This window comes from Diadema setosum, chromosome 20 (genome assembly GCF_964275005.1).
Source record: "Diadema setosum chromosome 20, eeDiaSeto1, whole genome shotgun sequence".
In the NCBI taxonomy this organism is placed as follows: domain Eukaryota; kingdom Metazoa; phylum Echinodermata; class Echinoidea; order Diadematoida; family Diadematidae; genus Diadema; species Diadema setosum.
In genome coordinates, this window is record NC_092704.1 from 23,461,865 (window position 1) to 23,477,019 (window position 15,155).

Genomic DNA, 15,155 nt, shown 5'->3' on the forward strand with positions numbered 1-15,155 from the left:
GTACCAAAACTTTTTATTATCTTTAATACACCCTGATAACATGAATTAACTACATATATATACACTTGTATATACATATATATACACTTGTATATATATATATATATATATATATATATATATATGGGCCGTGACGCGAGAAAAGGGCCCTTAGCGCCGCTGCGCGCAAATGCCAGAAAACGGCGCGGAAGTTTAACAAAGCAATACGCGGAAAAAAGATCAACTAGCTAACTACGCGCACATGCATAAACGCATCAAAAAGTGACAGGATTTGTACAAAACATGCTGTTTTAAATGTCGTAATTGGGGCATTTAAGAGTGGAATTTCAGAAAAAGGTCTGCATATCCAAATACGTCAGAGTTCCTTCTACAATATGGAGGTGAAAACTCATTTTCGGTATAATAATGCCCTAAGGGCCCTTTTCTCGCGTCACGGCCCATATATATATATATATTCAGCAAGGGTAAGAAAGGGATTATTAAACCAAAATGTTCAACAAAGACAGAGGGTACAGCTGTAGTTTAATTCAAACTAGAATTTGATTGGAGGGGGTATAGGTGGGATAGGGGAATCAGTCAAGGAGGGTAGAGCATGGGTGAAGGTGGAGGCAAAGATGGGATGGGGAACAGGTGGAATATGGGTATAACAGTGTAGGTAAGGGACAGGGGAATCAAGTAAGGTGAGGTATAGAGGAGGGTGTGGGAGAAGGGAATAAAGTTGGGTAGGGTGGGAAAACAGGTGGGACAGGGATATTGGTAAGGTACTGCTAGAGGGCCATGTGGGGTGGAGCATACATGTATAAAGAGTGGGAAATGGGAAGGGAAAGGCTGAGGTAGGGGAACAGGTACATGCAGGATGGGGGATATTTGTAGGGTACAGGGGGTCAAGTAGGGTGGAGCATGATACAAGTATAGGTTGGGAAATAGGAGGGGAAAAGCTTGGGTGAGGGAACAGGTAGGATGGGAAACATTTATTAAGGTACAGGGAGTCAAGTAGGGTGAATCATTTAGTGAGGATGGGGGAACAAATTGGATGGGAACATTTATTAAGGTAAAGTGGAGTCAAGTAGGGTAGAGCATAAGTGAGGATGGGGAACAGATTGGATGGGGGACATTTATTGGGGTATCTAGGGGAGTCAAGTAGGGTTGGAGCATAAGTGTGGATGGGTCACAGGTTAGTTGGGTCATGGACTTACAGTTGCATGGTCGGCTGAAAGGAATACGTAAAGTGGAGAAATACTTGGGATGGACCGAGAATTGAAGGAGAGAGAGGGAATGTGTGGAGTGCCAGAGGGGCGGGGCTAGCTGATGGGGGGCTGTCTCTCACCCTCTCCCTGTTCCTCTGCATGTCCCGTAGCATGGTGCGGACCATGGCCAGCTGGTCCAGCTCTTCCCTCTTCCGGTCCTCGGCGTCCTCCACCTGGCGACGGTACTCCTGCCGGTGGGTCTCCAGGCCGGCTAGTCTCTCCTCCAGGCTCTTGATCTCGTCTCTCAGCTGCTGCTGCTTCTGGACAATGTTGCTCATTTGTTGCTGCATCAGAGGAATGATAGAGAGCAACAAGTGGTGGTGGTAGGCATTGCACCAGAACATGAGAGATACAGTATACTACAGCGTTTGTGGAGTGACTGATTTATATTGACTTCATTTCTGGTTTTCTGCAAGGTATGAGAATCATTTTAAAGCAAACTATTGTTCCATATTCAGTTGCAAATGGTAAATTAATATTGTCACAGAAAGGAAAAAAAACAAACAAACAAACAAGCATCAAAACAGGCAAACAATACATCATGCAGGAGGATTCCAAAACAATATAATTAGAAGCTTAAGATTTAGGATGTCTAACACACAAAATGAAGAGAAGTCAACCTTACTTGATTATCTACAGAAGAAAAAAATGCATACACCATTGTAATGTGGGGGGGGGGGGAAGGAAGACAGTAGGGGAGATATAAAAAACAAGTAGAGAAGAAAATGACAGAAAAAAAGAATATGGAATAAACAATCTGTATGATAGCACCTAAAATCTCATGACATATTTTCATCTTCTTTTTTTCATGGGGGGTGGGGAAAGGAAAAGATTTATTTCTAACCAGGTCGTGTGTAGAACAATTACATCTTCAGAAGCTACTGATGGTACATGACCTTTTTGATTGTTTTTTATCATTTTGTTGTTGTTTTTGGGGGAGAGGTGGGATATATGTACACTATCATCCAACATAAGTAAGTTATAGAGATACTGTAAAAGTGGAAGTTTTTGTGATGTGGAAATTTTCATGCATTTTGCACGGCCGGAAAGGAGCACAAAAATTAAAAAACGCACAAAAATATTTGCTTATTATATGTAAAACTATAATAATGTTTTGATTCTGCAGAAACAAAAACATGCAAAATTCATCTTACCCAGCCAAGCATAAAAATTTACATGCATGAAAAGTTCCACTTCTGCAGTATCTTGTACTGTAAAAGTGGATATTTTCACGCAACTAATTTTTCGCATTCGACCAGATGAGAAGAGTTTCGCGTGTTTCTAATTCCGCAGAAACAAGACATCGACTACTGGAACACATGGTAAGCAGAAATATTCAAATGCTTTTATTTTTCGCCCTACCTTCTGCTTTGACCGAAATGCGCAAAAATTTTAACATTGCGAAAATTTCCACTTTTACAGTATTGGAACCCACTGTCAAAAGGCAATAATAACATTTATCCATATTGCGCCATGAAAGAATACCTTGTGCTGTGCAATCTCCGTATTCTGTTCCTCCACCCTCTGTAGAACGTCCGCCTCTTCGCTCTCCAGGGCCTCACATCGTATCCCTAGCGACTGGTATTCATCTTCCAGTCTCCTGGCCTCCTCCTCGGGAGTTATCCTCCTCCTGGCAGCTCCGCCCCTTCCCCTCTCTCCCAATCTCCCTGCATCACCCCCACCCTCAGTCCTTGCACCCCCTGCCCCTCCCTTGCTCTGATGTTCCACATCCCCCTGAGTCCTAGATTGGACATGTTCGCCGGTTGGCCGTCCGTCTGCGTACTTGGCAGGCGTGTATTCCCGAGTTCTTTGGTCTGCTGCTACCCAATGATTGGACGGAAGTGTTTGGGTGCGGTTGTCACTCTCTGGAGGTGGGCCATTGTGATTGGATGCTGCACGGGGCGGGGTCACGCGTGGATGTGGCCCACCCCGCTGACTCGAAGAGGTGGCAGATATGATGTCTTGGAGGGTGGCGTTTAATGTTGTTGAAGTCACTGGAACAGTTTCATCACACACAAAATGGGATTTAGATTTTGAGTTAAAGAAATAGTCCTGAGACATGATATGAAATAAACTGAAAACTAAAAGAAAAAAAAAAACTACATGTTAGCATCAGGGGAATATCCAGAATGGCTTAACTGAAATGACTTTCTTGTCACTTTCATTTAGAATTTAAGAGCTTTACTGAGTTGGGAATATTATCATCACACACATATACACACAAATGTGAATCATAAATCTGCAGATTAACTTTATCAGTATCATGGGCAGCATGTCTGTAAGCAATGTCTGTGGCATGGGGGGTGTCGGTGTTGAGAGGGTTGAAGAGCCTTGTGATACACATACCACATCTGAAAACAGATAGGCATATGATTTGAAACATCCACAAACATAATTGAAACTGCTAACAGCTCTTCATAAGAAATAAAAACAAAAAACTCTGAACTTTGTGTACAATATTTGTTTGATCAAAGTGGTACTTAGCTTTGTAATTTTAGGTTTAATCATGAACACTGTGATTTTTTTTTTAGTGCATCATATAACTTTATTAAACTATCAACATTTTTGTGTTCTCTTATGGTGTTTTTTTTTTTTCCACTAATACAATGTATTAAACTCTTAAATCATTACTATAGAGCCTACATTCTACAAGCGTCTGATTTCAGCAGGTCCCTCAGTCATATTACACGATATTCGTATTTGCTTATATATTCTGATATTTCCATCTCAAATTGAGTATTTTGTGTTGTACTTCTCTCTCAAAATCAAATGGACACAATGTCACACTGTTTCACACAATGTTATGCTGATGATTTGATGTCAGATACATAACTACAAAACTAAATGCAAAGCACTACCATCTGCAAAAAAGGATCAAAAAACTTCCTTACCTCTCGTTCTACACGTAGGGCACTTTATCCTGTCCTCAGCACAAGCCTCACAAAATGTATGACCACATGGGATTAGAAGTGTTGGAGAGTGGTCTGGGGCAATCTGCAAATGAGATATACATACACTTACTTTATAAGACAATAGAAATGAAATCATATTCATATGGCTAAAATGAAAGCAAGTTAAAGGCAAACTAATGACTTTTTTTTTTTCGTGGACTATCAGTGCAATCCATGACCAGAGTTTACATTTATCAAAGAATTCACTTTTTGTGAATTCAGATGATTGTAGGGTTTCAAATGACCTGCATTAATGCATGACATTTATGAAGACCACATAGCAAGTTTCAAAGAGCCATTATATAAAATAAAATACTACACTGGGATCTCTTGTTTTGTAGATGTATGAAGTCAAAATCTGTAAAAACACACACACATTCTTGACATACCAATCCTCATATCAGGCAGAATAAATCTGTGAGAATTTATCAATGCAGATCCTAAAATATCACAATATTTTTTTAAACATATGACATTGTATCCAATAATCTGTAGCTTCACAGTCATGTATCTATAGGCATACAGTACATTGTAGGTAGATAAATGGCACAATAAAACTATAAGTACCGTATGTGTAATTTGATCCCAGTTCAATTACTCTTAGGCTAACAGCAGATAGAGGAGTATAAGTGAGATCCAGCTGTCAGTGGAACTTGTTTCTTTGCATAAAGGCGTTATACAATTGCCATTCAAAAGAGAATAATAACACCTAAGATGTGACTGTGATATACAACTGTATGATCCTTCCTTAAGCATGGATATTTCACACATATTTGGATGATCAACTCACCATGAGCTGTTTGCATTTACTGCAATGATGAGCTTCAATCTTCTCCCCACTGCCAGCATGTTCATCATCGTCATCATCCAGCAGGATACTCTTTGAGGTGTACCCGACTCGATTCATCACGTCTCGCCGTTCCTCTCTCATCTCCGCCTTGACCCGACTCGCTATCTGGTCCGCCAGCCTGTCAAAGGCGTCCGGATCCATGGTGGACACCTGTCTATGCCTCTCGCCTGATTGGTCGGTCTCCGTCCTGCTATTCTCCAATTGGTCAGTTTGAATCCTGCCATTTCCCGACTGGCTGACATCATGGCGGTCTATTTCAAACTCTCCATTATGTCTTCCAGAAATATTTCCCTCCCAAGGATTATTTGTCTCTTGTTCCAAGAGGGCATCTGACCTTTGAGATGCAGTTAAGTCTGGTTCAGAGCTGACTCTGTGAAAAGTATTTTCCAAACTCTGCTTTTTCCTGCTGCTTAACTCTGTATTGTGTAATGAGCTGACATGACTATCATTTTGCATGCTATGATGTGTTTTATGTTCTGATCTATACTCATTTTTCATGGATTTCTTAGAATTAACATGATGATCTTTCACCTTTGACCTCTCTCCCTGAGACACATTCCTTCCCGAAGGTGGGCGTGACCCTTCGCTTGCATTGCTCCTTGCGCTCAAAGGATGAGAGTTTCCCTTCCTGTGAGGGCCAGAGGGGGCGCTCTTTGACGAGTTTGTGCCACTGCGAACTGGAGAGGCGGACCTTGTTCGCAAACTCTGTTGGGTCTTGGCCGTTCTGTTTGTTGATGGTGTTACTTTCTTTTTTGTAGCATTACCCCCAACTGTCCATGATAACATATCTGGGAACAAAAAGTTATTGTAAAAACCATGAATGACAGCATCACATTTCAAATCTGCAAAATCAATCATCTTCAAAAGATATGATAAATAAAAATTAGTGACATCTCATAACAAACAAACCAAGAAATGCTACCAAGAAGCTGCAGAACTGAAAATGTTATTTTCAGAGAGCTATAACCATACCCAAACACACATACACACACACACACACACACACACACACACACACAAAGTTCCTGTACATACAAAGCACAGAAAGCATGTTAGACAGACTGACATCTTTGCTAGCACACTCGTACATTAATTCCTGTCTGTGATTCTCTTTTTTATCTTTGACTAATATAATCTGTGAGCTCAGCAGCCTAATGGACTCACATCTAGTTACTGATTCTCAGTAGACACATGTGTAGAAGAATGAAAATTTAGCACTTCTTTCAAATACACTAGAAAGCCAATGTTACATTATATCTAGGTATCAAAATCAACTTGTTTCACTTCAGTCTTGAAATCTATAAAGATTTATTTTTTTTCTGCTTATCCTCCACTCAGAGGTACCTATAATGGAGACTTCAGTTTCACCACTTAAAACTGTATCATATGATAATTTTCTGAATCTGCCCCCATAACTCGTATATAATGGTTTCTTTGAATTTACAAGAAAGCACATCTAATCTCCAAATGAGGTGTAATTAGCAGAGGAATTTTCCCTCACTAACCATGGTTAATCATGTCTCCTCTAACTGTACTGTATAAGCTGTTATTTTCATGAACGTTTAATTTTCACAAATTTCACGAATGACTGTTGGGCCGCAAATTTAAGAACACATGAAAATATCTGAAACTGACAAGCATTCAGTGCATATACAAATTGTATGACAGCGCCGTGTCAAAATTGCAAAAACAAAAACTTGCAAAAATGTCCATGATCTCCTCATTTGTGAAAATATCTGTATGTGAAAATAACAGCTTACAGTACAATTAATGTATATGGTCTCATTTTCGTGAACAGGTGCGCTGCCTCGTGCGCACTACTTTAAGTGTCTCCTTGCTACGTACTATACTTACATGTACCTTGTTTCTTTGCCGCTGAAGATGTCTTAGTGCCCTTGTCCCTACTGGGTCTGGCCACAGAGGGCGCTATGTCTACCTCCTTTGGGCTGCTTTCCTCATCATCGATCTGGAGTGATCGTTCCCGCATCCAATTTGCCTGCATGCGCTTGATCTCCTCCACCTGCAAGCAAGTCATGCAAACAAACACACGGCAAGAATTTTTAGGATCATTTCAAAAACCTTCTATCGATATATGGAATGATATTCAAAATTAAAAACACAATTCATCACAGGATGGTACAAAATGCTGAAATGCTTTGCTGTTTTGTTCTTTCATTAACTACCAAATCTGTAAAATTCATCAATAGAAATATTGATACTACAGTTTGTAAATGAGTAGACATTCTAGAGAATTTCTACGTTATCTTTGGTGTACCCGACTTTCTTAATTAGGTCATATGGTAGGTGTCCAACCCACCGACCGGGTCCATAACGACCGACCGCGCATTATAATGGCATTGCGCGTACAGAAAGAAAATGTACGCATGGGACTACGCGCAACGGTGTTCGATTCTTCACTGGGCTACGCTACCGAGTAAAATGTGGCAAAAACAACTAAGTATTCCCTCTAAATTACCGAAATTTAGCAAGATCGAATAAGGTTTATCGTGTAACTACATATAACTAGGCCTAACTTTGCTGACTCGTTGTTAGATGTAGAGAATCCTTCCGTAATAAATTTGACGATTTTGACCGCAAAATTGTCACCGCCGCTTGTACGATCGTGCACACACGTTACACATACACATGACATAAACATTTTGTCGCCCGCTACGACCGTACACCGTACGAGTTGATGCAGAAACGAGAAATGAATGTGAAAAAACAAACCGACTCATCTAATTTATTTCCATTACGACGAAAAGTTTCCTAATGAAAATCAAGTCAAATTCATCAAACAGTCCTTCAAAAGTAATATCGAAGGATTCAAAATATATTCAAATATTATTGGGGAAAAAATTACGACTAGAAAAAAAACAGCAGCTTGTCGAAAAAACGTGTTTAAGTACGCTTTATACGTATTGTCAATAGAGGGCGGGGTGGTCGCTCGATATGAGCCGGGCAACTGAGTGCGGAAAAAATGACACCCCACGCGTTCGAAGCCGCCATCTAGAGCGCGTACCTCAGATCGCATTTTCAGTGCGCGCTTGTGAATCCGGAGTATTTTCTCCACACGTGAGTAAAATTTCAGGCAAATTGTGAGATTTTTCACGTTTCTATTGATAGAAAAACGTTAGGTGTCCGATATTATGAACACCCAAAGATACTCATCGAATACATTGTAGAATCACTGACAAAATTAACAATTCACATAAACAGGATGTGTAAATTTACATATATTCTACATTTATACTAGAAATCTATAGCTCTAGGCCCCCTACATACAGGGCTTAAAAAAACAAAAACAAAATATGTGTGTGGAATGGTATTTTGCCAGCCTAAGTAGACTAGTAGGCCTAATAAACCAGCTAACATGATGGGAAATTCATTACATTGTACTTCTACTTTAGTAGTATTATCATTATTACTAATACTTACACTAATAGAAAAATACTTATTACTAATATTGGTACCCTGGTAAACTTAATCATAAGTTAATGTCTTTGTCGACATGTTTGTTTGTTTTGTTTTGTTTGTTTGTTTGTTTGTTTTTTAGGCCTAACTGTTAGTGTTGTTTTGTTGGGTTTTTTTTGAAGTTTCAAGTTTTAAGTTTTATTCAAAGTTTCCACAATACAACAATTTACATAAAAACAATAATATGTAACAAGGAATACATTGTTGAATATAGGCCTAGACTATGCGATTAAGTAATAGATCGCTAATTACTCTTAAAATTCATTTATTTACTTTTATATATTCATCCCATAATAGGTGCAAGTCGGACTGCCCAAGGAAAACGATACCGACCTGCTATCAAAATACCGTACAGAAAGTGGCATCACCAGTTTAGCTAGTTAACAGTGGGGTGAATTTTGTTGGTTTGTCTCTGTTTTAACACTAAAGGATGCCTAAAATGCCCGTCACCAATATCAACGTATGGGACTGTTGTGTGTCGATTACGTACAGCGCTGTTTAATGAGATATAGTTTCTACACCTGGTTTGTTTTCGAAATCTAAAACATGTAACGCTGTATTTACCTTCTCCGTTAGCCCTCCTTTTAGTTTTGACGACATCCTCATCGAAACTTTCAAAAGATCTCATCGTAGTTGTACAAAGCAACAGGTAATGTTACGATTATGGTCCTGCGCTTGATGCAACACCAGCACCGTCATCCACCACATCACAAATATGCGACGGAACTCATTACCATCGCCAAAGACAGTATAGGAATAACGCATGCCGCGGAGTTGTTTAGCGAGTATGCAGTGCACGAGAGGTTTCTTCTGAGCATGCGCACTCCACACGAGCCGGAGGCGAGTGTGGAGTGTGCATGCGAAGAAGAAACCTCGAGAGCACTGCATATCGCTGAACAACGACGGGAAAATGCGTTATTCCTTTTATAAGATGGCTAAGTAATTTCAAACGCGAGGTGAATGTACCTTGTATGAGAAAGAAATAATGAAATAAATCCAATATCAAAGATTTTGAAATTGTACTCACCGTTGGAAAATGGCCCAGAGTAACGTTAGGCTTTCCCCGAGATTACCCCATCCCAGCTTGTGTTGAATACGAGTACTAGTACTGTAAAAGTGGATATTTTCGCGTGACTAATTTTTCGCGCTTGGCCGGGTCGCGCTAGTTTCTGGTTCCGCGAAATGCGCGAAAATTTGAACACCGCGAAAATTTCAACCGTGGATTAGACAATTTGGGTGCGCGAAAATCCCACGGGCGTGCAGGGATAGACACTTTTCGCGAATGATCACGTGGTACACTTTGACCAATCAGCAAGCTGGAAATTACTTAGCCATTTTATAATGCAGGATAGCGTCGCGCAGCCAGTGGCAACGTCTGCCTAGCCACTCCCCCGAAATCAAACGCACTACTTCAGTGGCGATGACCCTGTAGGTATAATGCTTGGTATGTTGCTTGGTATGCAGCAACATGGTCAAATCGTCTTTGTTCCATAAGGTGATTAAAAAAGTCTTGGCTTTTGAGACGTATTCCCTGACACTGATGCAACAACATAGTGTAAATTCGGATGCTGGTCTCATAGGTTACCCGTCAATAAGAATTGATTTTCTCGAGATTGAATGATGATTTATGTACATTATGTTCTCTGAAGGAAGTTGGAGATGAGTTCCATTATCCAATTCTGTGTCTTTTCTGTAATAAAGAAAGACAAATGAACATACCAGAAGAATATTTTATTGAGCCCTGTGCTTGCCACATGGGTAGATTGTTTAGTGTAGGTAAACGGTGTCATAAAAAAAAAAAAAACTAACTTGTAAAAATTCATTAGAATAGCAAAGTTGTACTACTCTTAATCATTTCATCATTTATTGATGAAACTTTTGTTATAATAATACAGCTACCAGACTGACAGTGTCACTTCTAGAAGTTGCAGGGTGGCCAGTTAAACAATTTGTAAGTTTTACAATATAATTGTGCTAAACACAATTAGTTTGTAGCGTGTGTTTTTTTTTTTTTTTTTTTTTTTTAATAATGATGGATTCACAACTTGCAAACACTTGTGCACTAGTGCTGTTCATTTCATACAATATTTTTTTCAACAAACTTCTGACGAGATCGATGTCTTTATTAAACGTTCTGGTCTGTCCTGTTGTCTTACTGTTATGTCAGTCTGTTGGGGTTTTTTTTTTCTCATTTTCTCCTGTCTAAAAATTTCTCCTTTAGTAGTGTTATTGCTGTCTCTGTCTTGTTTCATTTCATGTGTATTTGAGTCTGTTTGGTGCTCTGTCTTTTCAGTGGGCTTCCATCCATTTTTGTCTGTGCTTTCTATTTATGTTATTTTCCAGAGGGGTCCCTACATTTTTCGAATTTTGCGTATTGTTTACTTCACCCTGATCACTTCATAAAAAAAGTACAGTTATCATAAAGTTCTACAATTGTTATTTTATACTCTTTTCACTTCACATAGTTGCAGCGTACCTTACTCTGTTACAAAGAAAGTGATATGTATAAAGGTGCATGTGGTTGTTGTTGTTTTTTGCCGAAAAATGAAATAAAATTTGAATTGAATTGAATAATGTGCTGACTGCAGTCATACCGTTTTATTTAGAAGATCTCACTGTACCTTGTTGCACAGGAATCGAAGTCTATAGTCGTGTCATTGCGGCAAATTTGATCCCTCTGCCTTCATTTCTCCTCGGATCTGGGAGTTTATTGACGTGACATGAACATTGTGAAACATTATCCACTACGCCCTCTTTGATCAAACTGAGGTAACTTGTAGTGCGGGTGTGGTAGCGTGTGTATCCGATGTCAGACGTCTTCGCAAAAAGTAAGCGAGCACTCGTTGGTTGAGCTTTGTGTTGGCTAGACGTGGTTCTCCATGTGTTGTACCTTGCAGTATTGGATAAATGCATTCGTTCGTTGGACAGTCATCTTCTGTAAGTAGGACTTTCTTTTGTGGCTTGTGTGCCATTTCAAAGTCTATTAATGCAACGTAGTGAAAACTGTCTGTCGTAGAACGGGATATATCGGGGAAACGTTTGCGACGAGAAGTGTCGGGTGTGATACCACATGGAAATTATCGTCTGCTGTAATAACATCAATATATTGACAGTCCATTCCATAACTCTTAAAGTTTAAAAAAGATATGACTGAAAATAAATCAAAAAGAGGATTCTTTAGTTGTTATACGGGTACATTGCAATGGGGGAAAATCCTCGTATCATTATGAGTCAGCTTTTTCTATGAAGTTGTCGAGGCGCTCAGCGAAATATGCCGGTACCACGAAAAAAAAGGCAACTACAAAATATGCATGTACCTGTCATGTATATAACACTTGCAAGCGTTAAGCAAGGAGTTCCGGGTGTTTGTCTCGAGGAATAAACTCATGCTGAGACGGTGTTCTTAACGTGGAATATCTGAACAGCCTGGAGGGAAGTTGACGAGGATATTCTTTGGCTCAACTGCATTGATGTATAATCTGTTTGTTTCTTTATACAGGGATAACATTTGAATTTTTTGTGATTTTAATATAGTATGATTATGTAATGTGTGTGTGTTTGTGTGTGTGTGTGTGTGTGTGCAAGAAGTGTAGTTTATAGGCTACTAAGTAACCCTTAGATGATATGCAAGAGAATTATTATACAGTATCATACAAAGATACACATCAGTTAGGGCGCATTAGCATGAATTACCCACACAAGCTATAACTTTGTAACAATCTAACTAACCATTGATCATAGTATCTGTTTTCTTTGTATTATGCTTGCAAACTACAGTGTCAACATTGGGCTATAGGCCTACTTACGTTTCGGTATTACGACCGAAAGTGAAACTCCAAGTTGTGTCAAGTAAGGGACTTCATAACTGATCACTCTTATAGAAGACTGCAGTATCGTTTAGGGCTTTCATCTCAACAATCCTAGATCGCTGTTAGCACATGAATCAATTAGACATCATGGTCTTGACGTATGGAACTCATTACCCGTCAAACTTAGATCACGAACAGCATTTTATTCCTTCAAGGCAACCATCGAAAAATATTTATTGTCTATATACCAACTGAATTGATACTCTTTCTGACATCGGTACTTGATTTCAAATATCTCATTTGCATTATGGTCCTAATGCAGTTATTTCTGAATCTTTTTTTTTTTTCATAGTTATGTATTATTTTGAGGTCCATGCACTTCCGCACACACCACGATGCACCATGCACAATAAAGGCTTAACACTAAACTTCACTCTTTTTCGATTCTGTTTTTTCCACTACCACTTTCTCAGGCCAATATCATTTCAAGCACACGCTTACGGTATGTGGCCTGAAGCTTTTTTCCTCCTTTAAAACATTCCCTTTTATTTGGCGTCGATTATCATCGTTGATAATATGTTTGCACTGTATATTCTCTCTTCCGTAATGTTGAAATATATTACTGATGATGATATTTTGTATTGAAAATGTTTAAAAATATATATTGTTCATGATGTTATTTTGAATTGAAATGATGAAAAATGCAGAAATAAAACTAAACCAAAAGAATCAGATAGTATGCCCTATTATGAGGGCTGAATGGTCATTAGTACAAAATTCATATTTCATGAAAGCATTCTGTCTTTAATTAAGTGTTGAGATGAGAGAATTATGCATTCGCCGTAAATGCACACGAGCAAACAGCATCATTAAGCAGTCATAATAGTCTCGAAAAATGGGCGATTATGCAGCCAGCAATTTATTCAGTGGTATACATAAACACAGACAGATACCATGGTACAGCGAAACTCAGAGAGGATAAACATACTGCACGATCAAGAAAACAGCGAGTCTTTAAAAAAAAAAAAAAAAAATCCGCTGTTTTTCTCTTCTTTTTTTTTAAGTCTGTCATAATGCAAAGTGCTGTATTGATTTTAGTCATATGTTTTGATAATGAAACACGATAGCGGTTTCATTATGCTGTCTATCTTTCTCTCACAGTGTATGCACAATATATATATATATATATATATATATATATATATATATATATATATATATTTATATATTATACATATGACTTCTGGAATTCATTACAGATATCATCATAACTATCATCGCGGTTATAGGCCTACATGTTTATAATCATTTTTGGTAGTAGCAGAAGTAATTGCTTTTCATCTAATAATCATTATCATTACCATCATGGCCACTAAATATTTTTGTTGCGTAATGGACAACAGAAGCATGAAGAGAATACGCGCCTTTTTAAAATGGGGCGATCTCTCTGATCATCTTTTAGTGCCTATATCAAACCTTGTACAGCGACCCATCCTCAGTGTGTATATAATACAAACGCAAAATACTGCGTATCGTTCTGTGTCATGAACCTGTGCAAACTCACCCATGACTCTCCCATATTTGTGATTTCCGCCGGAAATATTTGCAAATTTCTTGCAAGCCTGGGCCAACGCCAAAATGTCATCCATCCACAAGAAAAATGTTGCCCCTCCCGTATATCTCACTGCCCCCCCCCCCCCCCCCCTCGGTCTGTAATGTCTTTGTCCATCTGTAGTTAGCCATCCATCTGCAGTTCTTCTTCGTTCCCCCCCCCCCCCCCCCCTCTCTGTCCTTCTCTGAGTTGATTTGATTTTTGCTTCCTTGTTCCGGGAAGGACCTAATTTCTGCCCTTTCATTGATATTTTACAACATTTTACAACATAGAGATCATTAAAGGCATAAAGAACAACCCAGCTTTAGTGCTTCAAAATAGTTCTAGAATCGAGTTAGGGATGGAAACAACTAATGTAGAAATGTTAATTAGTATAATCATTGTTAAGTATTGTTACATATCCACAATGTGAACAGTAGATATAAAAGAATTAGAATAAACCATTTGCAGTTATGGTTTATTTAGAAAAATAGTGATATATCCTCATACTTTAGGCTTTGTTGCAAAAAAAAAAAATTATATGGTAGGATGTTTTGTGATACAACTGACCTGAGTACACACGCGTATGCATCAAAGTGTGGTGACTCGAAAATTTTTAAAATCACTGCTCCCAATGGTAAGCAGGTACCTTTAACTGCAGAAAAAAAAAAACCGAATGTAATTAAAGTACAGAATAATAGACTATAACTCAAAGCAAAAATATAGGTAGACTTTATTGCTCTTGCATCGTAAAGGAACATCAGGTATCGGTAAAAAATAGCTGTATTGAAAGCGCAGCTAGATGGCCGCCATATCAAGCACAGCTCGAACAAAGCTGAGATCCTGCTTTGTATTGTTCTGTCTTGTTGTGTGTGTGATTGGGGGGGGGGGGGGGTAGGCCATAGCGCTAATGGTCCGTTACAATGTGAGATGAGCTACTTATGTACCTACGTCCTTAAGTCACAAGGAAGAATATGCACTAATCAATTCCATTTGTGCGTATTACTGTGTGAGTATACATGAGCATGCGGAAACACATGTAAGAAAGAAATTGACATTAATATGAACTCGGCTCTAGAGACATTAGTGTGATTTGCGCCGTATGCTCAGCAAAATTGTCTATAATAGTGATAATATAATGATAATGATGATAATAATAATGATAATAATAATAATAATAATAATAATAATAATAATAATAATGGCGATAATAATAATAATGATGATGATGAT

General features: G+C 38.7%; 2 protein-coding genes across 2 annotated transcripts in view; one reads left to right on the forward strand and one right to left on the reverse strand.

Annotated features, from left to right (window-relative positions):
- Nucleotides 1-218: 218 nt before the first annotated feature.
- On the reverse strand, nt 219-9,219 carry LOC140243819 (uncharacterized). Its single transcript, XM_072323485.1, has 6 exons — nt 9,087-9,219; nt 6,909-7,068; nt 4,989-5,836; nt 4,139-4,241; nt 2,733-3,241; nt 219-1,531 (listed from the first exon to the last, which is right to left on the reverse strand). The coding sequence occupies exons 1-6, from the start codon at nt 9,120-9,122 to the stop codon at nt 1,193-1,195; spliced, it is 1,995 nt and encodes a 664-aa protein (XP_072179586.1). The 5' UTR covers nt 9,123-9,219; the 3' UTR covers nt 219-1,192.
- The window catches only part of LOC140243517 (uncharacterized), a 44,132-nt gene continuing 38,162 nt past the window's right edge, over nt 9,186-15,155 (forward strand). The window contains exon 1 of the mRNA XM_072323188.1: nt 9,186-9,362. Coding sequence (XP_072179289.1) covers nt 9,186-9,362 — 177 coding nt within the window. The remainder of the gene's footprint in view (nt 9,363-15,155) is intronic.

Coding starts and splice junctions, on each gene's coding strand:
- LOC140243819 (XM_072323485.1), bottom strand. CDS start 9,122: ATGTCGTCAAAACTAAAAGGAGGGCTAACGGAGAAG. Junction 4,242..4,988: donor GTAAATGCAAACAGCTCATG/GTGAGTTGATCA, acceptor TCTCATTTGCAG/ATTGCCCCAGACCACTCTCC. Junction 1,532..2,732: donor CGGAGATTGCACAGCACAAG/GTATTCTTTCAT, acceptor CCTCTGATGCAG/CAACAAATGAGCAACATTGT.